Source organism: Crocodylus porosus, unplaced genomic scaffold (genome assembly GCF_001723895.1).
Source record: "Crocodylus porosus isolate Cpor-Errol unplaced genomic scaffold, CroPor_comp1, whole genome shotgun sequence".
Lineage (NCBI taxonomy): Eukaryota > Metazoa > Chordata > Crocodylia > Crocodylidae > Crocodylus > Crocodylus porosus.
The window spans coordinates 3,929,340-3,952,555 of NW_017728949.1; the positions used below are offsets into that span (position 1 = coordinate 3,929,340).

Here is a 23,216-nt window from a genome sequence, read left to right on the forward strand (position 1 = left end):
GCATGTAATTAAATATACTAAAAAAAAAGAAAAAACAATAATTCCATGTGGTCCTTGGTTTTTGATAAGCAACTTGTCCTCTGTGTTGGTTCATAGCAGGGGTGCTCAACCCCTAACCAGCAAGCAACATCCAGCCTACAGCACGGTATAATCTAGCCTACAAGGCTGACATGGATCCAGAAATTTGGTGGTGGGAAAGTGGTGCCATTCCCCTGCTGCCAAATTTCCAGACCCATGAGGAGCTCTGAGCCCTGTGTGCTGGATTGGGCACCTGATCCTAGTGTGCAGGGCTGGGCAGGGGCAGCACTGGGGCCTGGGGCCCAATCTTGGTGTGGGGGTTTGGGAGGAGGAGATTCTGGGTCCCTGGCTCCAGGATCCAAACCCAGTGTGTAGGGCAGGGCTGGGGACAGCATTGGGTTCCAGGGCCTGATTATGGTGTGCAGGGCTCAGTCTAGCCCATGGACTGGCCCCATGCTACTCAAGGCCAAAAGGTTGAGCAGCACTGGTTTTTAATTTATATTTTTACCTCAGAGTAAGTTATTAAGGTCACTTAAGTTCTTTTAAATTAAAGTCACTGTAGGTAGGTTTGTCCTGTGTTCCTGCCACTGCCGGGGCACAAGCTGAAAACTTACCTTACTTACTCATTCACATTAAGGGCCGGACACAGGCATGGGCAAACTGGGCGGCCGCCCGGGGCCCAGACAGAAAGGGGGGCTGAAAATGGTAATTTTTTTGATTATTATTATCTCTGCTGAAGGGGGATCTGGTACTAAAAGTTTGCCCGGGGCCACCAGGAGTCTAGGCATGGTCATGCTCCCATTCTTATCCATCAAACCTCAAAATGTAGTGGTGAAGTCAACTTAGGGGCAAGCACCTAATGCCACTAAATTCTGGAATTTGGTGGCATTGCTGATAAATATGCATCTTGGTCACTGGTATGTTGTGATGACAGCTTTGGGGAAAACCCCCAAAATGGCTTCACTGCTGAATTTCTGAATTGGGCTTGTGGGAGTGGGACATGCTCCAGAATATGTCCCTGGCAATAGCAGGGACACAGTGGAGACATCCTAAAAGAAAACAGTCATTTGGTTCACCGTGTCCATAGTGCAGACAAACTCAAGCCATGTATATGGGTGAGGAAAGTGTGGGAAAAGAATAGTCGGGTCCATGGAGACTAGCACTTCCTGAGTGCGCAGATGCTTTTTCTAAAGTGGGAAACTGTGGAAGCAATGGTAGCAACAACAGAGCAAAGGAGCCGACATCTTCATAACCCATAGACATCTCCCTATTGCATGAGTAATGGTTGGCTGTTGTTTGTAATTTAGGACTAAAATAATATGAGCTCAAACGTCCCTATGATTTACCCTTGATCTTCGCTTGTCTTGTCTAAATTGTAGTTGAGTGTAGGGTCTGTTAAGGTTCCATTATGTCTTGCACACTGCAGTGTTGATTCTGACAGGATAGTAATTCATAATGGGGTTGACCTCCTGTATGATAAGGAAATGAAGTACTACTATGAAAACTGCAGGAAAACATGTTCTTAATAGATTTCACTCCTTAGTGTGATGTTCAGTGGCACAGCCATGCACAGTGCAAACATACACTTGTAAACAGTATATAATTCTTTACTTGGTTATTGCTGGAACACGGGGCAACGTAAATCTTACCCTATTTCCTGTTTCAGAATAATGTACAAGACAAATACATTGCTTAAAATAATAAGCCAGCAAACATTCTAATGAACTTTGTACTCCAAAATATAATCTTGTATCTATTTCCTGTTGTAAAAGTGTGTTGATTTTTTTTTTTTTTTTTTTTAAGCCTCTATTAGGAAGTTGGTAACCTCTGGAGAGTAACTGAAACTTGTTATAAAGAGTCTATATGAAATATTTTGGTTGGCATTGATTCCAGGATGTAGAGAAGTACTAAGATGGATCTTTACCTAATGCCAAGGAATTACATCTGTATAATATGTCTGATAATTTCAGCAGGCCAGTTTATTCTAGCACTAAAATTGTTCTCTTTTTTTTCTTTTCATCAAATTTTTAAGTTAATTTTCAAATAAGCAACTTTGTCATGTAGATGAGACCATTTCTCATGCAATGCTGACTACAAGCACACAGTATAAACTTTCTTAATATTTTTCTCTCTTTACAGAAAGACCCAGATTACTTGAAGCTCTGGTTGGACAGTTTTGTTTCTAGCTATGAACAGTTTCTGGATGTGGACTTTGAGACGCTTCCCACTAGGTATGTCAAAGTACAGACCTGCTCATTGTTGTGTTTGGTGTGAGGATAGAACTTAGCTGAGCTCCCAGACCTTTTTTAAAATAAGTTCATCCCCTTGTTCAACCACAATATTGCTTGACCAGCTCTCATCATCCTCTTCTTTGGAGGTTGGGTTTGGACTGGTAATGATAAAAGTAGGTAAACAAAAGATTTTCTGTTCAACCAGGAAATGGTGTTAACAAACGCTTGTTTTCATTAACAGAAATGTATATATTACAGCACTTTATAGGTTGCTAAAATAAATATTTTTGCAGTAATTGTGAAAAGTGGAATAATAGTAGTGATTATATTGTAAAAGAAATGTGTGCATATAGGGCCAAAATTAACATAGTAAGGGTGATTCTATAGACTTGCTTTCTGGAATTGGTTTCGTAGAAAGCATGAACTAAATTTCTGTTTAACTGAATTTGTCCTTAAAACTGCTAAACATAACTAAATATTTTTTTTAAATGGTTTTTACTTTATGTAGCTGCCAGGAACTCAGTTTAGTGTTTTGTGTTTTTCTTTGCTATGGTAGTGTTTCCAGCCTCATATATTAGAATATCATAAGTCTGATTAAAAGAAACAGTATGAAAATAATACATATTGAGTTCGTTTGCTTTCTTTTGTTTCTCTCTCTCTTTTTTTATTTTTTTTAAATCTTTAGGGGTTATGTTTTCAAGCTTTTCTTTGTAGTCATGTGGGCTTGAAACTCCCTCTCCTCCTCCATGTGTGCCCCCCCCCCTTTTTTAAATGAAAGCTGAGGTTATGTAATCACACAACTCCAGGAGCTGGGGCTTTCAGAAAAATAGAGTATTATTAGACTCATGAAGAAATTGTGAGTGTTTAACTGTACCACAGTTGAGATCTTTGTCTGTATAATGAATGCAGGGAATGAAGCTTTTCATGCTCTGTGCACTATGATTCTGTTCTAATGCTCATTGAGTCAATGGAAATTGTCTGAAAGGGTCTTGGATCAGGTCCTATTTGAGGTTTTGGTGATATCTTCAGCACTGATTTTGCAAGAAAATATTGAACCTTCAAATACTTCTTAGGTCAGAAGGCAAAATAAGTTAGCAATATATCATAAATAATAAAATTTTAATGAACATATTAGCTTACAAATAATATATAGTGATATTGCTAATATGCAGCTGATAACAAAAGCTACGAATTCATTCTGTTTTGTCTTGCATCATAAGATCCTAAGAAAGTAGGGCTGGAAGGGACCTCACAAGGTCATTTAGTTTAGTTTGCCCCTGCTCAAGGCAAGATCATCCCTGACTAGACCATCCCAGCTAAGAGTCTATCCAGACTACTCTTGAATTTCCAAGGATGAAGATTCTGCAGCTTCCCTAGGACGCCTGTTCCAATGCTTTACCACCCCCACGATCAAAGTTCCTCCCAGTTTCCAATGTAAATTTCCTCTGCTGTAGCTTGAGGCCTTTGCTTCTATCCCTTATGGGCACAGATAAAAGCCCATCACCATCCTCTCTAACCACATTTCAGGTATTTGAAGACTGTTATCAAAACCCACCGCAGTCTTTTCTTCTCCAGGCTAAATAGCCCTTATTCTTTCAGGCTTTCCTCATAAGTCTTTCTTTCCAGGCCCCAAATAATTTTTGTTGCTCTATGCTTGACCCTTTCCAATCTGTCTACATCCTTCTTGAAGTGTGGGGCCCAAAACTGGACACACAACTCCAGGTGAGGCCTCACTAGTGCTGAGTAGAACAGAAGAAATTGCTTCTCTCTTGTTTTGCAAGTGACAAATGTTGATACAATCCAGCATGCTATTGACTTTTTTGCAACAAGAACATGCTGTTAGCTCTTATTCAGGCTTTGTGGTCCCAAGGTCCTTCTCTGCAGTATTGCTGCCTAGCCCATCTGTATTTGTGCATGCAATTATTCTGTCCCTAAAGCAGGACTTCACAATTTTCCTTGCTGAATCTGATCTGATGATTTTGTACCATTTCTCCAGTTAATCCAGGTTATTCTGGATCCTATCCCTGCCCTCTAGAGTGTCTGCGTCTATACCCAATTTGGTGCAATACACCAATCTGCTAAGTGTGCACTCAATTTCATCATCCCAATCTTTAATGAAGATGTTAAACAGTACCATACCCAGAACAGACCCCTGGGGACCACCCCCTTGATACCTCCACACAACTGGATGTTTAACCACTGATGCTCAGTGAGCATGATGATCCAACCAGTTATGCATCTGCCGTACAGTACCTTCATTTAGGCTGCTTTTCCTTAGTTTGTTAATTAGAATGACATGGGAGAGTGTCAAAAACTAGGGGTGCACGAATAGAAATTTTTGGGGCTGATACCGATAGCTGATTTTTAAGGAGGCATAATGGTCGATACCGATCCAGTTTCTGATATGCAGCTCAGCAGATTGAAGGGCAGCGTCTGGCTGGTAAATTTGTTGTGGTGGAAGGGAAGAGGTGTATGTGGGAGCATAGATCGAGGTCCTTGCAGTGTGGGAGGGGTGGGGCTCAGGCAGATGCTGCCCAGCCGGGGTGGTGCAGCATGCAGGACGGAGCCATGGCTCATCCAGGGGGTGGAGGAAGGGAGAGGGCAGTTTTTGCTGCTGTGCACACTCCAGGAGAGCATGGGGGGACATATACCCATGGATCTGCACAGGGCAGGGCTCACTGTGGCCGGGGCTGTGGTGGGGCTCTTCCTACCAGGGTCTGGGCCGGGCTGTGTTCAGGGTAGGTGGTGGTGGTGCTGGGAGGGAGCTACAGGGGGGCTGCAGTCTTCCCAAAATTGGTGAATCAATGCTGGCTGTTCTTGATCACCTTATTCTCTAAGAAAGTGCTTTACAATAAATTCTTTGAGAACTGGCTCCATGATTATTCAGGGTGTTGAGGTCAGGCTGATTGACCTGTAATTTGCTAGACCTTCCTTCTTCAAGGATGGGCACTATATTTGTTCTTTTAGAATCATCTAACCTCCACAAGTTCTCAGAGAGGATAGTAAATGGCTCTGAAATGACCTCAGCCACTTCCATCATCTTTTAGTTTTGCTGTCCTTCCTTGCTTTTCATGTCCTTGTGACAAGGTATTAAGCAGAATTTACAGATTTCATTGGAATCTGATGGGCTGTACTGTAAACACTTCTGCTATGGCCTTGAACTTGCGACGTCTTAGGCTATCAGTTGTGACCCTTAGTGCCTGTGCCATCCTAACCCCCTTGTTTTCCTTCAGGTACGTAGAAAGACTCTTTGATGGCCTGCTTCATAATCTTTCTGGTGTTGAGTCCAGATTGACTACTCAAGCAGTTCTCAACTTTTTTGGATACAAGGCACATGGACTTGCTGGACTTGAGGCACCCCTCCAGAACTTTTGTGAACTGAGTGGCACCCAATTTCAAAACTCATATATGTATTAGTGCTTTCCTTGCACAGTGGCTAGGCAGTAGGTCAGGGGGATTGTCCAGGCAGGGACAAGCCTAAGCCTGGTGTATCTGTTTAGTTTATCTCCTTATCTCCTCATACCTCACTTACCTCCTACCAAAGATCTGGCAGCATCCCAGGGTGCCTTGGCATCCTGGTTGAGAATCACTGGACTAGTCTAGTGACCTAATTCTGGTTTAGTTTAGTTTTGTTACTTATTTATTCTTTTAAATTCAGTACAATATTACCAAAGCTGCAAACATTTTTAAAAACATGACAAAATCAGAAACAAAGGATTCAAAATATATATGGAAGTATCTTCCTCTGAAACCTGTGTATTGCAGTGTGACTGTCATTGATATCAAAGCTTTTCTGTAATAGTGTGCCAGAATTTCCTTTTCTTTCTTTTTCTTTTTTTAAAGATATTTTTGCTTTGATCTTGGAAGTCAGTGTGTGTTGCAAGCTGAAATAAGTAATTGTTTAGTGGGTGAATACGTGAATTTTTCATGTTACAAAATCTCAAATTGTTTTACAGCTATTGCATTTACATGCAGCGCCCCTGAAAGATGCTTCTGAGTGAAGGGAACAGCTGTAAAATAGCAAAATAGGCATTTGTGCACAGACAGCAGGGAAAGACCCCCTTATGATAAATGCCATGGTAATGTTAGAGCAGTAGTTACTGTGGATCTCGATTCACCAGTAGATCTCAGAGCCTCCTGGAGTCAATCTGAGGCTGGGATGGGGGGCGCTGAGTGCCCACGTGCTTGTATGTGCACACCCCAGCCCAGCAGGTCAGTCCGTAGGGGAGGGGCTAGATTGAGGCCCCCACGGTGGGGGATAGTGCCGCAGAGGCAGGAGCAGGGATAGGTTGAGTGAGACGCTGGCAGGGTGGGACTTACTTGCTTTTTTCACTCTCCATCTCGATCTGACCCCCACTTTCCCTATTTATAATGTGTCACCTTGCCCTGCCTTCTGGTTTGAGGGCTATTTTTTCCCTAGTTTAGATTTAAATGTCACAGCAACAGGATTTATACCACTTTATTTAGAAAGACCAACACTCTACATATAATTCTTTTACATATAACTGATATGTTGACAGCTGCGCACATCATATCAAGGACTAATCCACTCTTCTGTTTTGCATTTCCCATAAGCATCTATGGCATCTCTGCTCTATTTACAATTGAAAGGGTAAAGCTTTACCAGCTGGTGAGAAGTTATTTTCCCCACTGAAGAAGGAAGCCATTTTCACTTCATTTAATAAATGCTTTTGTTACAAAGACCATTCTGGCATTCCTTTGTTAATTTTTTGTCTTAACTATAAAATAAAGGGGCTTAGAGGAAGTCCTTGCAAAGTAACTCAGGCAGTCTATTTTTGGCTATTTTTATGACCCACATAAAATTATGTAAAAATTACAAATATTGCATATTTGGTAGAAATAAATGGATAACTGGTGAAATCTGTTTTTTTCTATAGCTGTTGATTTTTAAATTCAAAATTCCTTTTTAAAAATCCTAGTGCTTTGTTTAAGTTGCAGTGGGATGAACATAATTTGAAGCTAGCTTGCCCTCCATTCAAATAATAAGTGAGATTCATTATAGCTACTCGCCTGTCTTAAAGCAAAGACCAAAAAGTTTCTTAATGAAAGAACTACTAGGGCTGTGCAATGTTTCAGCAGCTATTTTATTTTGGAGATGTTTTGGGCCGTTTCGGCACCTGAAACGCCAAATCTGAATCGAAACAGAAGGCTCCGAAACATTCTGGAAATGTTTCGGAGAATTTCGAAGTTTTGGAGCTGGGCTTGCATGGAAACAAAAATGAAGAAGAGGGAGGGGAAAGAGGAGGGGAAGTACTTCTCTGATATTGACATCTAGCTCTCAGTTTGATTCCCCAGTGCTCTGATAATTTCCCCAGCTCTTTCCAAGGGTTGCAGGCCCCTGATCTGCGTGCAAAATTTCAGCAAGCTGTCACTGCGGGTTGGGGCCAGTGGCAGCTAGTTGGCACAGCCTGTGCTTAGCATCGGGAAGACTGCAGTGCTGCCGCTGGCCCCAGCCTGCAGCAGCAGCCTGCTAAAACCCAGCACACAGATCTGGGGGCTCAGGCCACCCTGGGAATTGCCGAGGGAATGATCAGAGAGTTGGAGAATCGAACTGGGGGCTGGGGAATCCCTGCCCCACAACCTGGCTCTGCAAGGAGCAGAGATCTGCATCAGGGTCTCCTTGCCACTGCTGCCCACTCCACACAGTCCCACGTTGCTGGGGCAGCACGGGGTGGGCAGCGGCAGCAAGGAGACCCGTGGTGTGGATCTCTGCTACCTGAGGAACAGAGTTGCATGGCAGGGACCAGCAGGCTTGCTCGCTGTTCTGTGCTGCTTCCCTGCCCTGTGACCTGGCGCAACAGGGATCAGAGGTCTGTGTGGGGGTCTCCTCACCTGCTCAGAGGGCAACAGCCCTCCCGCTCCCCTGGACGAGCCACCCATGGCCCCATCCTGCTCCCCACTGGGGCCCTGCAGCCCCTGGACCAAGCTTTGCCCAGCTGGATAGGGCTGTGCAAAGCTTCCCTTGCAGCCCATTTGAAACAGATTCGGAGGTACGAACCAGGACAGTGGTCCGAAACACCGAAACGAATCACTGTCCTCTGAAATGGCCAGATCTGAAACTAAATTGAAATACAGCCATTTCACACAGCCCTAAGAACAACTTTAGGTTGAAGTGCCTATTGTATTTTTGACTTGTGATTACAAAATTATGACTAAAACCCCCTCAGCTAATATTAGATATTGGCTTTGGATTTAGGACCCTGAGGCCTTATCCCTCAGACTGTCCATGACCTTTCCATTTGATAATAGGCAAATTTATTGATACACAGTGATAACAGAAAAGAAGCATTACAAACAATTAAGCAATGCCATATATCTACCAAATCCTAGGGCTGTCATCTGAGTCAAAGTACATGGACAGGGTGCAGTCTTCACACTGAGGCTGTTTCTTAGGTGTCAGATGTCAGGATTCTGGAGGTGGGATGCAGAGGCCCACACCCCCCCTCCAGTGGGGTGGATGAGATGGGCTGCTGGTGTTTGCCCTTTATCCATGGTGTTGGGGACCCTTCCCAGGGACTGGGACAGGGAGGAGAAGGGATGGGGAGGGACAGGGCGAGATGGAGAGAAAGGGACCTGGGGTGAGACCCTTTCTTACTCTCAAGTCTCTGCTTTTGTGTTCTCCTTCCCTCTTGATGACTTCTGATGACTTCATCCATGGCTATTTGCTGGTTGATTATCTCTCTGTGGTCACACATCCACACAGTCTTCCAAGCCTTCCCCTAATTTGGTCTGTTCCCCCAAAACCTGGACTCACCCCTCCCATCCCGCCCTGCTTTGGGCCTTGTTAGCTGGTGGCACTTACCTCGTGTTATCGGCAGTATGGTACATCCCCCCTAGGTTCCCAGACTGTATGTCCTTGTTGTGTTAGACAGCCTGTTTGCTTGAAGGCTATGATCTTGTGTTATGGCATTCCTCCTCAGAGTTCTCAGGCCATGTGTCCATCTGTTGGCCTTGTGTTAGACAGCCTGTCTGCTTCCAGGGCTGTGAGTAACTTTATGCATGAGACCCAAGCTCTTTAGAAATCAGTTAATCCCTGATGCCCATCTTGAACCATTATAATGTATATATCCATATCTATAAGCCAATTCCCAAACAACAACCCTTTAATTGCCATTTCTAAGCCAACATTAGATTTAAAAAATATTTTCCAATTACTCTTTGGAATATGTTGTTTACAGAGATAATTCTTTTGGTAAAAGCTGGTACAGCATTTCCACAGATGTGAAGATTGAATTTTTAGTAGTGATATGCTAAGTACTTGCTTTATAATTGTTGGGGGGTGGAATCTTGTTTGTTTTAAATGAACCTGTTCTTTATGTTCAGTTTGAGCAGCTAAAAAGTTTGCAATCTTTACCTTAGCAGCTTGCAGACAGTGCTTTACTATAACATGGACACATGTAGACTGGTCTATATGCATTTTAAACCTGAAATGGGCAGACATACAAGCCTATTATACTGGTTTAAAGCCTCCTGGAACAGTTGTAAAATATACCTGGAAAGCCAGTTATTCTTTTGTACCAGTGTACTGTGAACCAGGTATGTGTTACATGTGGACACCAAGCATTTTGTGAGGTGGGTCTGGTCTGTCCTCCAGTCATCCCACACTGCATCTTGTCACTCCAGAAAAGGGAAGGAGTACACTGGATCATGGAAGATGTATTTCAGTCAGGGGTGTTGACCATTTGGAAAGAATGAAAGTCATTAGCTCTCCAAACCATAGCTCATGTGGGGCAGTGTTTCACAGTAGGAAAATGCAATTAGTATGGTTATTGTTTAGTTGCTTGTAAGCATATAACAAGCATGCTTGGTGACCATTCCATGAATTCTGTTGTGAAATTTACCAAAAATTACTTTGTCATAGCTTCATCGTGGAATACTTTTTGTCCCCTCTGGCCCCTCAGACCCCACTCCACTGTCTGCCCCGTCCATGTAGGGCACTCTGATTGGCTACTGAGACAGCCAATCAGAGCGTGAATAAAGCATTACAGACAGAAAGACATACATAGGCTTTTATAATATTAGAGTGTGTGTGTGTGTGTGTGTGTGTGTGTGTGTAGAGGGGACCAGAGGGGACCTTGGAAGATCATCCGGTCCAGCTCCCTGCACCAAGCAGGAAAGATAACTGGGGGTCAGGTAACTCCAGCAAGGTGACTGTCTAGTCTCCTCTTGAAGATTTCCAAGGTAGGTGATTGTGGAATAAGCTCTTTCCGGAGGTTGTGTAGTGTGGACACCTGACTGTGAAGAAGTTTTTCATAATGTTGAGCCTTAATCTTCCAGGAGTTTGTGGCCATTACTTCTGGTTTTTCCCTGGGTGCCCTGGTGAACAGTTGCTCACTGAGCCCTTGATGTACTCCCCTAGCATAGTGGTAAGCTGCTACCAGGTCCCCTCTCAGCCTTGCTTTTCTCAGGCTGAAGAGTCCCGGATCCCTCCGCCTTTTCTCATATGCTTGCCTTTTAAGACTCTGATCGTACAGGTGGCTCTTCTTTGGACTCTCTCAAGCTAGTCCATGTCCTTGTTAAAGTGTGGTGCCCAGAACTGGATGCAGCACTCTAGTTACGGTCTCACCAGTACTGAACAGAGTGGAGGAATCACCTCCGTGGTTTTGCTGTAAATGCGTCGATTGATGCATGCCAGAGTATTATTTGCCCTACTGGCTACAGCATCGCACTGCCAGCTCAAATTCATACTGTGGTCTATTATTAACCCCAGGACCCTTTTATTCATGGTGCTAATCAGTTTGGTGCTGCCAACCCTGTAGGTGTGTTGGGGGTTGCTCATCCCTAGGTGGAGAACTTTACATTTCTTGGTATTGAACTTCATCAAGTACTGATCCACCCAGTTTGCTAGCCTGTTTAGGTTTGCCTGTATCTGTTGCCTATCTTTGGTGTCATCTGCAAACTTGACCAGTGAGCTCTTCCCCCCCACATCCAAATAGTTAATAAAGATGTTGAAAAGTACTGGACCAAACACTGACCCCTGCGGGACACCCCTACCCACTTATGTACGCACGCACACGTGCAGGAGGGGTGGGGGGGATGATATGTATACATACGTGTGTGTGTGTGTGTACAGTTTTCCTCAACAGAAGTTAACTTTTCAGTGTTAGGAAATAAAATTGATAATTGTTTTTCCCTGAAATAGTGCTACATTTTGTTTTTAAGTATTGCAGTTTTGAGCTAAACGTGGGTTGTTTTTCCTTCATGCTATTTCACACTTCAGGATTTCATTTTGGTTTCGGATAGTGATGGTTTCTATCCCTTCTTCATTTGGATTTAACTAAAGGCTGTGATGGACTGGGTCTTTTGGTTGTTCCCACCCTCTGTTTTTCTTGTAATGATTTACCATGTTTTCCTGAATTGTCCTATCATAGTCAAACAGCTGACACCAAAATAGTGTCTTTTCACCAGCTGGAAGAGTAGACAAGAGTGGCTGATGTACAGAAAACTGCTCTCTCTGCCGTTATATGGTGCCAAAAGGAGCTCCATTTTTAACCTTGGAATGCATTACTGCTTCAACCCACCTAAACACTTCTAAGATGCTTTTGAACCAAAGTTTTCTCTATGTTAGTATTTTGTCCTCTGGGGTAGCTGCTATTTTTGTCATTTCCTTCTGCTTCTGATTTTCTTTGATACTCTCCAGAAATCTTTCTGCATAGAAAGACCAATTGGTGATCATGCTTAATGTGCTCTGTGGTGAGTCCTGGGCATAACAGAACACCTTGTACTTTGTGCCAGCACCACAGTACTGAGATTTTCTGTTTCTTTTCTTTGTTTTGTAAAGCTAATTAGAGGAGGAAATCTATTTCCTGTCTTAATGATACCCAGAAAATAGCAATGATGGGGTAGCAGTTATTAATTGGTCAAATGCCAAGAGTCAAATGGATTGTTGGAGCTTTGTGTGTGCTAGACCCTTTATTTTCCAATATTCAGTGATGCAGTATTAACATAAAACTTATTTTTGCATCGTGTACAAGTAGGGGAGACCATGTTCATTGGATAGTTAACGTAGAGCTACACTATATCCTCAGTACTTTTGTGGAGAGACCCTCTCAAGCATGCTTTGCCCCTCTTGTTTTTGCTCAGGCAAATTAAAACAGGGAAGTATGGCACTGGGACTGCTCCAGGGATGCCCCACATAGCTGCTTTTGAAACGTCTGATTCCAGCATGCTTGAGAGCAACTATGTGGGGCACTCCCACATCATATCTGGGTTGGAGCAGGAACAGGTCGCTGGGGTGTGCTCATAAACATTCTTCCCAAGAGGACCAGGGATGAGTTGTAGACATTACATTTCTGGTCTTCAGTAGCATTCTGTAACTAATATCTAATTAGGTTTTTTTTATTTGCAACAGGCATTCCAAAACTGTTCACACTGGGGTCCATATCTTATTACAGAAAATATACTGGAGATTACATTCACCTTGATTTTGGGCTTTGCTGACAACCTCCCTTGATGCAGCTTTCCTATTGTAACTCCAGCAGTTAACTACATGGAAAAGGAATATTAGGAAAGCCCCTTGGGGAAATGATTTTCATGTATTTTTAGCTATCTTTCCATTAAGGTCAACAGCTGGGAATAAGGAGGAGCAGACAGTAAGTACTATGTACTCATTTAGCTCTATGTGGATTATCAGCAAATGCTTGTGGATGACCAGTCATTGCAGTTTGGTGAGTTCCTGTCCTGCTGTGCTTGTGGAACAGTACACAATGACACAAAGGATGCACAAATAACAAATTCCATTGACATGTTTAACATTTTTTATATATATATTTTTTTTAGGGTAGATGACGTTCCTCCGGGAATATCACTACTTCCTGATAACATTCTGCAGGTCCTGAGGCTCCAGCTGCTACAATGTGTCCAAAAAATGTCAGATGGACTAGAGGAGCAGCAACAAGCTCTGTCGCTTTTGCTTGTCAAATTCTTCATCATCCTTTGCAGGTATCTGTTTGGTTTGGTGGCTGTTTTGACTGGACTGTAATTTTGGTTGGGGAAATCTTGATTTATTGCACATGCATAGATATAGATTTCAACGCATGTACAGGGCATGTACTTGTCATCAGAGGACTGGACTAGAGAGTATTACCTGGCATGCATGCTCTATATGCTACACCTGAAAGGTTATAATGTCGATGCCTTTAGTGCAGTACTTGGTCACATGTCAGTAAATATACCTGACATGGAGAGTTGTTGATATATGTTCAATAGTACCTATGCTTTATTATTTTGGGGTATAGCATGTGTGGACAGGGCAGGTTGAGCATCACTGTGATGTACTTTAGTGCAGTCCTTCTGTAGTATAGACATGTCGGTGTTGATAAAGTTTTAAGAGTCCCCTCCTCCTAAATTGTAAATTGTTATACTTAAATTATGTTAGTGGACAATAGTTATTTGTAATAATGCTTACTGACACAGAGTTCTTTTAATTTGCACACTCCCTTAGGGACAGGGTGACCATAGTTCCTTTCCCTAGTTTCAACAGAGGATACTGTATTGTCTGGGGTGCTCATCTTTCGCTGAGCTTTCTTCAGCTTAGCAGGCTGGAGAACATAGGGTTAATGAAACATTCCTGTTTTAAAACACTAGTCCTGGGTGCTGGACCAGGTGTTTAAAACAAGATTGACATGTTGAAAATTGGGCATATGGCCACACTGCTTAGGCCGGGGATATTTACCAGATGAGAAAAGTCACTTTGGCCAGGTTCTTTGTTGCCTCCAGTATCTCCCCATGATTGGAACCTGTTGAGGGGCTAAGATTGCTTTGGCAAAAAATCTTCTTTTGTGGGGGTATTCATACTCCCTTGGTCTTGCTTTTTTCCCAACAAATACCATGGACAGAGCTTCTGTTTGAAGTGCTTCAAGGGCCTTTGAAGCTATTTAAAAATGGCCCTCAAAAAAAGAGGAAATGTCTTCTGAAGCTTTTCATTTTGAGTTCCTGATTTTAGTGGCTTGTTATTTAGGTTGGGAAATGTTTGTATATCATCCATGTTGAATGTGGTTTCCTGTTATCTTCATGATTTATTTAGTGTTCTAAAAATATTTTTATAGTTGCCTTTCTTCCTTTAAAAAAATGGAAGCTGATAATGGACATGGGTCAAGGTTTAGAAACCATTAGTTGTTAAGTCATTAGTTTTCTTGTGGTGTCTAACAGTGTGGGAGAAATAGTAGTTGTTATTTTCTGTATCAGGTTCTGAGCGCTGTATCTGGAATGCTCTGTAAATCAGCTTAACCTGAAATCCAAGCATCCAGCTAAAACTGGCTTACAGTGAGTGATGTGCTCAGAGCTCTGGCTGTACTTAAGTTGTCTTCCAGCTCTGAAATACTTATAGTATATTAAAGTGAGGTGAATAAACAGTTCAATATTAAAAAATATTGTTGTAGATGTTTTCTTGAAATATGGACACTTTATAATTTATTCTTAAAAGCTAAGATAAGCATTAGAGGCTAGTTTTAAAAAGCGTTACTGCATAAAAATGACTGGGTTTGATATTGCTCCTACAGGAATTTGGCTAATGTGGAGGAGATTGGGATGTGCTCCTACATAAACCATGTCATCACGATGACTACTCTGTATATTCAGCAGGTATGTACAAGTGCAATTACCATACACACTTGTGGATGACAGGGTTGGTGGGAAAGGAGAACTGAGGCCTTAAGATGGGGGAACTATGAGAACTGATTTTTTTTCTGAACTCTGCCACAAAGTTCTTATGTGACTTGCAGTCAGTTGCATATTCTCTCTCTGTGTCTCATTTTTCCTGGCTTAAAAATGGCTTAACATTTTTAATGGTGATGCCTGTTTACCTTGATGGAACACTCTGCAGCAAGGTTTATTCATCAAAGTGCTTTGAAATACTAAGTTCAGAGCATTTTAATTAATTAGAGAAATTTTGATAAGTTCCAGATTTCATTAAAGAGGATGAAAAGGAGGATCAGGTATTGCATATTTATATGTAGCTGTCCCTAGACTTAAGCTATCACAAGTATATTTAAATTATTCTTTATAGGTATCTGAAAATGAATCGCAACAAAATAGTTCTAAAGTACGTTTCAAGTGAATAAGCTAAATAATTTATTTTAAAATTAATTAGCTCTTTTAGTTCGGAGATAATTTCAGTTCTTTTAATTTTTGTTGCCTGTTCAGAGCTCAGCCATTGTTAAGTTTTTGGAAAGGGAATATTTAACATTGTTTTCCTTATGGATCAAGTGAGTTGATGGCTCTTATGAATGTATTTCATGGAGGAAATGGTACCTTTGAGTTGGTACCTGTTCTGAAGGTACGTTCTGTATTGCATATATCAGAAAATAGAGTTAATGGATGCTTGGTCTTGGTTTTCAAAGGAGCCTAAAGAAGGTAGATGTTCCAGTGCCTATGAAAGAGATAATAGAACATCCAGTGCTCTCTGGTTTGTTTGAGCATCCTAAATGTAACTTTTGTTATTGGATTCTCAGTTCGCAAAAGTTTCTAGAAACATTATGACCCCAATTCTGTATTTTCCCCCCTCTCAGTTAAAAAGTAAAACAAAAGAGAAAGAAGTGGCAGATCAAACACCTATAGAAGAATTTGTAAGACATGCGCTGGCTTTTTGTGAAAGTCTCTATGATCCATATCGAAATTGGAGACAGAGAATTGCAGGGTACGTATGAGTTTTAACATAGTAAATTTTAATATTATGATAATTAATTTAAAATGTCACTGTGGTGTTATTTAAGAGTTTAAGCACAACTGGGCTTGTCCAGTGTCAAGCCAAAATGAAACATAATTACACCAAAACTTCTGTGCTCTTGCATTTTTCAGTTGCAAAATTGAGGATTAGTTTTGATATCTATTGACTTGGTTAAAGATGTATTTCTACTGAAAACATGAATGTATAATCCAAGAAAATCTCTCATTTGAAGCAAGCGTCCTAATTTATTAAAAATGTCAGAGTACTAATATATCCAGTTCCAGCCAAAACTCAGTTTTAATTTTTGAAAGCTGGGGAGAGTAGATAGCTAGGATCCAGACTTGAGGATTTCTGTAAACCATCTTTATAGCAGATTAATGGGGTTTTCTTTATGCTAGGTTCAAATAATTGGAATAGTAAAAAAATTGTGGATAAAATTTATACTTGCTCTCATAGCTTCATTTGAAAATGTAGATAGAGAGAATCATGCTATCAGAATATTTCTGGACCTCTGCTTATTTTTAAAAATGCTTAAATATATATGAATTATTGTTTAATATATACAAAGTAGAAATAGATACCATTTATTTTAGTGGCACTATTGGGATATTCATTACAATAATATTGAAGTTCTTGTATACTGTATGACTATCACCTTCTATTGTTTTGGAATTTTTTTTCAGACCTTCAGACCCTGAGACTAATTACAAAATGCAAGGGCTAGAGTACTAATTGGTTACATCTGTGAGTGTAAAAAGCAGAAAGCCAACATGCTGTTTTAAGAGTGGCCCTGAGGGCCTTGCCACACAGTCAAATTAAAGCTGGATAGAAACCAACTATAGAGTTGTTACACAATTTCAAGCACTAACTTTATACCTGGATGGATACTCATTTTTATTGTGTGCTGATACTTTTGCTCATGCGGGTGGTCTGAATTTGATTGCCTGATTAACCAGTTAATTGCATAACATATGTGATGTGTAGTAGAAAAAGCAGGGGGACAGAACCCCTTCGGGCATACAGAAGACAGAGACCTAGAAATTATTTGCTCCTCTTTCAAGTGGGTACATGAATAGAAAATTGTGTAAATGATTTGCAAATAAACTCTTTACCTGACTTGTGTGATCAGTCTCTCCTCCTAATGGAAACAAACAAGCAAGGCCCTAAATATTTTGCTAATCATTTTGGCCAAAAATGGGTAGCAATTCAAAGCTACAGTTTGATATGCATTAAAGAGTACGTTCTTGTTTTAGTAAACTTTTACAATGATTCTTATATGGTAGTTAATTAGTTCATTAAACTGCTGCACAAATGTAGACTTTGCCTCAATTTGTATATGAGATACCTGTTCCATGAGCATTCTCTCTTTTGCAGATATAGTAGATATATTGATAACTTATTATAATTAGAAGTGTTATTTCTTAAATCCACTTGGAGGGTTGAATCAGTGGGGACTCTTTATAATAATATGTATTATCATACTTCCCTGAAAAGAAAGATTTATAATTTTCATCTCTAGGTCCTTTGTGAGATTTCCTTTAAAAAAAAAAAAAAAAGAATGTGTGAAACTTAAGCAAAGTCCCTGAACAGGACTATTTTTTTTAATCTGTTCTATTTCAAGAGAAGGAGGTTGTACAGCAGTGGCCATTAATTCTGGTTACTGCATAGGAGCAGTTATCTTGTTTTTTGTTTAAGTAATTTTTTACTTCTGAAGAACTTGGGTGATCTAGAGTGTGTGTGTGTGTGTGTGTGATTCATCAACATAACATTGTAATTAATTATGGTATGAAAATTTGGAACTGTTTTGATTATCTTGCAGATACTGCCAGAAAGGTTACGTAAATGATTGGGGAAAAAAAAAAAAAAAAAGGAAGGTTAGCATCCTCTTCCTACATATTAAGAACGTGCATATTAGACACGTTAATATAATTACATGTATGAAAGGCAGGGGAAGGTGGTACTAACTGGTTCAGAGAGGCAGAAGTTAGCATAGGTAACAGCCTAACTTCATCTGTTCATAATACAAGCATTTGTTGCCTACAAAAGCTTATGCCTCTCTGAACCAGGCAGGGCGGAGTGACACCTTACAGACTATCTTCTGCCTGACTTCACACTGACATGGCTAACTACCCCTCCCTTGTGTTCTTGTGCGCACACTAACACTTGCACACATGCTCTCTCACTCTGCCTCTGTGTGTATGTGCACATGCGCGCACGCACACACACACACACACACACACACACTCACTCTATTATAATCATACATATAATAAAATAACATTTCCATTAATCCATGTTCTTAATATAGATAGGTGATGTTCCTTTCTTATCATTTATGCAACCTATATGGCAGTATCTGCAAGTGTATTAAAATAGTTCCATATTTTAGTATCCTAATTAATTAGTGTTACCTTGATGAATCACATAATGGCACTACTTGCTGTGTACAATGTTAAAAAAACATACATCACAAGTTGTGCTCCTTGTATTTTTGGAGGATGTTGAGATTCTGATTTCATACAGCAAGGCACGATTGCCCACAGTTCACTAGGGTCTTTTTCCATATAAACTACTTAAACGTTTTGCTCTTGTAACACTGTCTTAGCTATAATGTATCTTATTGTTTATGCTTAATGCATTTTAAATGTATATAATCTTAAATGCCTAATATTTATCTAACGAAGATGTACAAGTTCATGATGAGTCATAAAAAAAAAAATCACATACTGTAGGAACAGTGCCATGTGCTCTTGCTTCTATTCCAGTATTCATTTGAATGTAGTAAAGATCTAATTGAAAGTACTTGTTTTACAAAAAAACCCCAACAAAACAAAACAACCCCCACACATCCCAGATCTGAAAAACAAGTTGTGTATCTTAAGTTAGAATGAAGGAAAAAATGGTTTTTCCAGAGTGTAGTGTGCACAGAGCAGGGACAGAGTCTAATTTTCAACTTCCCTTCACTGCTCAGGCAAAAGCCACAGTTTTAACCCTTTTACAGCTGAACTGTCAATAGCTCTTGGCTGCTCAGCCAGAAAATGAAGCTGCAGTTGCTGCTGAAGGCTGGATTGCATGGACAAATATAGGATTTTGAAAAGAGCTGTTAAGTTTGCAGAGCTGCAAGATTGGCAGAGAGGGACCAGGAGTAGCTAACAGATAACAAAATTTCTGAACAAAGGCTACCTTGATTAGTGGAACATCAAAGCCATTAAAAAAAGAGACGGTTGTTATCACCTTTACAGTGAAGAGCAATTAGCAGGAATCCGATACATGATAATGAGCTATTAAGCCAGTTAATCCTCTCTGCTGTGTGAATAGAAATGCCACTGCTGCTTTTGGATAGTTAGTTTTAAACTTTTGGTAGAGCAGGAATCAAAGCAGGGTGCAGCTATATCATTGCACCCTGTCTGGATCTGCTTCTGTTGGAAGAGAAGGAAAATAAGCAGCAGGCATCTTGTGGTGTTTCACTGCGTCATGGGGCAGGGACCCAGGCGGGGATCTCTCCTGGCACCCCCTACCATGCCAAGTTGGTGATTTAAGCACCCTTGTTCTCACCCACCATGTCTTTGATGACCAAAATATTATAAGGGAGGCTGCCTTTCTTTTACCCCTTGGACACGGTGCTCTTATTTATCCTGGCCCTTGTTCCACGTAGATTGATTTAGTGCACCCAGCTTTATGGGCTATGCGTGGCTCCTACCACCCCTAATACCACGCCCCAAACCTCTCAGATGTACCGGACGTTGTGGAGTCAGTTTCTATAGCCCGTGCCCTCGTGGACGCCCTCCAGGCTAGTCTTTTCTTGGCAGCCCCCACTGGGGCCCTTCTCCGTGCCCTTGCCCTCTCCGGGGCTTCTCACAATTGGGGCTTAGGTGGCTGTAGCCATGCCTGGCCACAATGCATTGTGCCCCTTCTCAGGGCTGAGGTCTGTGCACCCCCTCCTTGGGTCTACAAACCCCACCAAGGCTCAGGTGGCTGTAGCTGTGCCTGGCCCCCCAGACCTGCCTTCTCGGGTTGCTCACCCACGTTGGGGCTCCTCGCCCTGCACAACACTGCTCCACTGGGGCCGGGGTCCATACAACCCCCAAAATGCGGCACCCACTCCGGCGCCAGGAACTCCCACGTTACTGGGGAGCTCCCGTGAGGCCTCCCCCAACCCCTACAGCCTCACCCGGTCCTCCGGTATAATAACAAAACAGAAAACTCCCACTCCCGGGCTACAACATAAACTCCATGCCAAACTGGCTATCCATCAACCCTCTCCCTACCAGAGTTTCCTCCACCCCATACTGTCTCCCAGAATGCTGCTCAGGCCATCAGGCTTCTCTGCTATGCCTACTCCCAGCAGAGCTCTCTCTCTTTATCAGCTGCCAGAGGGGAACTGCTTGCTTGGCCTTAGCTTAGGCTGTTTATATAAGCCAGGCCCTGCCCCCTTCTGGTCAGCTGACTGACTGCGGTTGCCCTGGCAACGGGCACCTGTACCTTTCTTAGGAGCAGGCACTTCAGTGCCCTGTGACACACCTTCCCCCCCCCCAAGTTCGAGTCTCACTAGGAGTGGGGCGCGTAAGTGCCCTGCGACACAGTGCTTCTGTTCTGGGTAGAAAATGAATTTCCCCAATTTTGGAAGGCATGATTTTTGGGGGAGAAGTGTGAGTGGTATGTGAATAAATAAGATTTGTTTATAACTGCAAGTATGTATTCTGGTTGCCTGCCCATGTGTTTAAAATTAAATCTGAATATAAGCTAGAGGGAGCTTGCCACCAACTAATGCACTTCAAGCATTCATTATTACTTTTTTGATTCTAAAGTATGACCCATTTTTTCTGTATTGGCAGGAGGAAGCTAAGAAAAAAAAAAAAAAAAAGGGAAAAAGAATCATGTTTTCCTTAACATTGAACTGTTTCTTTTCCCCCAAAATTTTCTTTCCCATGTCAGATTGCCTGTCATAGAAGCTTGGCCTTTAAGTTAATGACTCATTGCAATAGTAAAGTAAAATACAGATTACTGCTTTTTTAAATCAAAACCATATTTTAAAAAATTAAGTCATGTTTAAATGTGGAGCAGTAGATAAATGATTAACAGTGATTAATTTTTTTGGATGCAACTATTTTATTCTTTCCTTTTTTTCTTGTAGGATAAAGATATTTTATTTATTCAAAGTCTCTATGAACGTGTCCCAAAACCCTTATCTCTAATATCTCTTTTGTATCTTTTATTTTTTAATTGTAGACGAATTCTTAGTAATGTTGAAAAGAGCAGACAGAAGTATAAACCAGCCTCTCTTACTGTGGAGTTTGTTCCTTTCTTTTACCGTAAGTAATATCACTCATTTAGTAATGATCACTGGTCAAGAAACAAACTTCTTGTGCTTAATTTCCATTGTAAATATTCGATGTGTCAAAAGCCTTTCCAAGATGAGAGTTTGATGAAGTTATTTTTTTTCCCCTTGAATTTAAGACTTTAGCTTTGTCTTTTAGTATCATCATCTTGGTATCTGCGTTTATGGTATTATGGATTTTCTGACCTGGAAGTTATATTAAGCTTTAATGTGATTCAACAGGTAGAAACAACAAGTATAAACTTCAAATGCATATTGAACCATAGTTTGGTAATTCTTGCTCTAAGCTATTTTGTTTCTGGGGTGAAGTCATTAAACGTAGTTGTGACCACTCCATGTTGTAGAGTTCAGAGGTTCTTAGCGTTACAGGTTTGCCAAAGGGGTACGTGGCTTCTGGCTTGTTTCCTGCCTGAATCACTTCAGTACTAGGGTGCAAGGAATCATAATACTCCCTGCCCAACCTTAGCTGGGCTAAAACGCAACATGGGGAAGGGGAAAGGCTGGGGCTTCTTCTATGCATGGCACTGAACCCACCCTCACCTTCTCTGACTGTGCCTACATTGACTTAAAGGAAAAAAGCCTTCAAAGTAAGGGTGCACCAAAAGAGATTTTGGGGGCCAGTACTGATAACTGGTTTTTAAGGAGGCATATCGGCCAATACACATCCGATTTCTGATACAGGTGCATGGAGCTGGTAAGTATGTTGTGGTGAAAGAGGAGGGGGGGAGGGAAGGGGCATGGGGGGGATAGATCAAGGCCCCTGTGGTGAGGGAGGGAGTGGGGGTAGGGCTGGGACTGCAGCTTGTCTGTGGGGTGTGGGGTGGTGGGGGTGGCTCCTGCTGCTGCATGCACCCTGAGAGGGCATGGGGGGGGTGCCCCAGAACTCCGTGGGGGGCAAGGAGGGGCTGCAGCTTGAGCTGGGGCTGTGCCAGGCTCTTCCTGGCATATGGGGGCTGCTCTGGGTGGGTGGCAATGGCATTAGGTGGAGGGTTTTGGGGCAGCTACAGTGAAATTTGGCATGGCTGCAGCCCTCCCCATAACCCTCCTCCTAGTGCTGCCACCGCCGCTGCTTACCTTGAGTGCAGCCCCCCCACATGCAGGGAACAGCTTAACACAGCTCTGACCCCAGCCTGCAGCTGCAGCCCAGCCTGCTTCCCCTCCTGCCCCCCACCCCATGCAGATCCAGGGTACAAGTCCCCCCACCCCCTGTGCCCTCCTAGGGTGCCTGCAGCAGCAGGAGCCCCATTCCATGCCCCCTGGATGAGCTGCAGATCCATCCTGTGCTCTGCCCTGCCCTGCCCCAGGTGAGCAGCCCCAGCCCCTCTCCTCCCGCACTGCCCCCCCCACACCCCTTCCTTCTCCTCTCCCCATCTACCACAACAGACTTACCAGCTGCAGGCAGCTCTTCAACCAGCCAGGCTGTGCTCCTAACTGCCTGCATGCTGTGCTGCGGCTGCATGAATGTACAGGCATTTATCGGCCAAATTATTAGCTGCATCAGGCTGATCTCTGGCGCAATCAATTTTCTTTATATCAGTGCCAATCTGATATCGGCCTGATGTATCAGTGCACCTCTATGGCAAAGCTGTCTGCTGGGCTACATGCTGCGTGACCCCCTCCGTGTCCAGCATCTGTACTGAAGGCTCTTTGCTTCTCTGTCTGAACTTCTGTACAGGTCAGTTTTTCCCTCAGGAAAACAAGCCTGGGAGCGCTGTGCTGGATGGTTTGATTGTATGTACACACCCTGAGTTTCTGTTTGGTGTAGTCTTTAGGGCTTATCTATGCATGAAGGCTAAGTACAGACATTTGGGGTGTTAGGGGGAAGTTAAATCAGTTAAAAATGGCTGCCTGATATCAGGTAAGTCAGGATGGGGGACTAGCGGGGGGAGGGGTGTGCAGCAGGCTGCTGGGGGAGGGAAGGGGAGGACTTGCTGTTACTTTG

At 42.3% G+C, this 23,216-nt stretch overlaps 1 protein-coding gene across 2 annotated transcripts in view; it reads left to right on the plus strand.

Annotated features, from left to right (window-relative positions):
• NBEAL1 (neurobeachin like 1) overlaps positions 1-23,216 on the plus strand; it is a 127,924-nt gene that overhangs the window by 16,987 nt on the left and 87,721 nt on the right. For both annotated transcript variants that reach the window (XM_019553749.1, XM_019553750.1), the window contains exons 2-6: positions 2,158-2,249; positions 13,050-13,211; positions 14,771-14,852; positions 15,779-15,906; positions 21,166-21,248. In XM_019553749.1, coding sequence (XP_019409294.1) covers positions 2,158-2,249; positions 13,050-13,211; positions 14,771-14,852; positions 15,779-15,906; positions 21,166-21,248 — 547 coding nt within the window. The remainder of the gene's footprint in view (positions 1-2,157; positions 2,250-13,049; positions 13,212-14,770; positions 14,853-15,778; positions 15,907-21,165; positions 21,249-23,216) is intronic.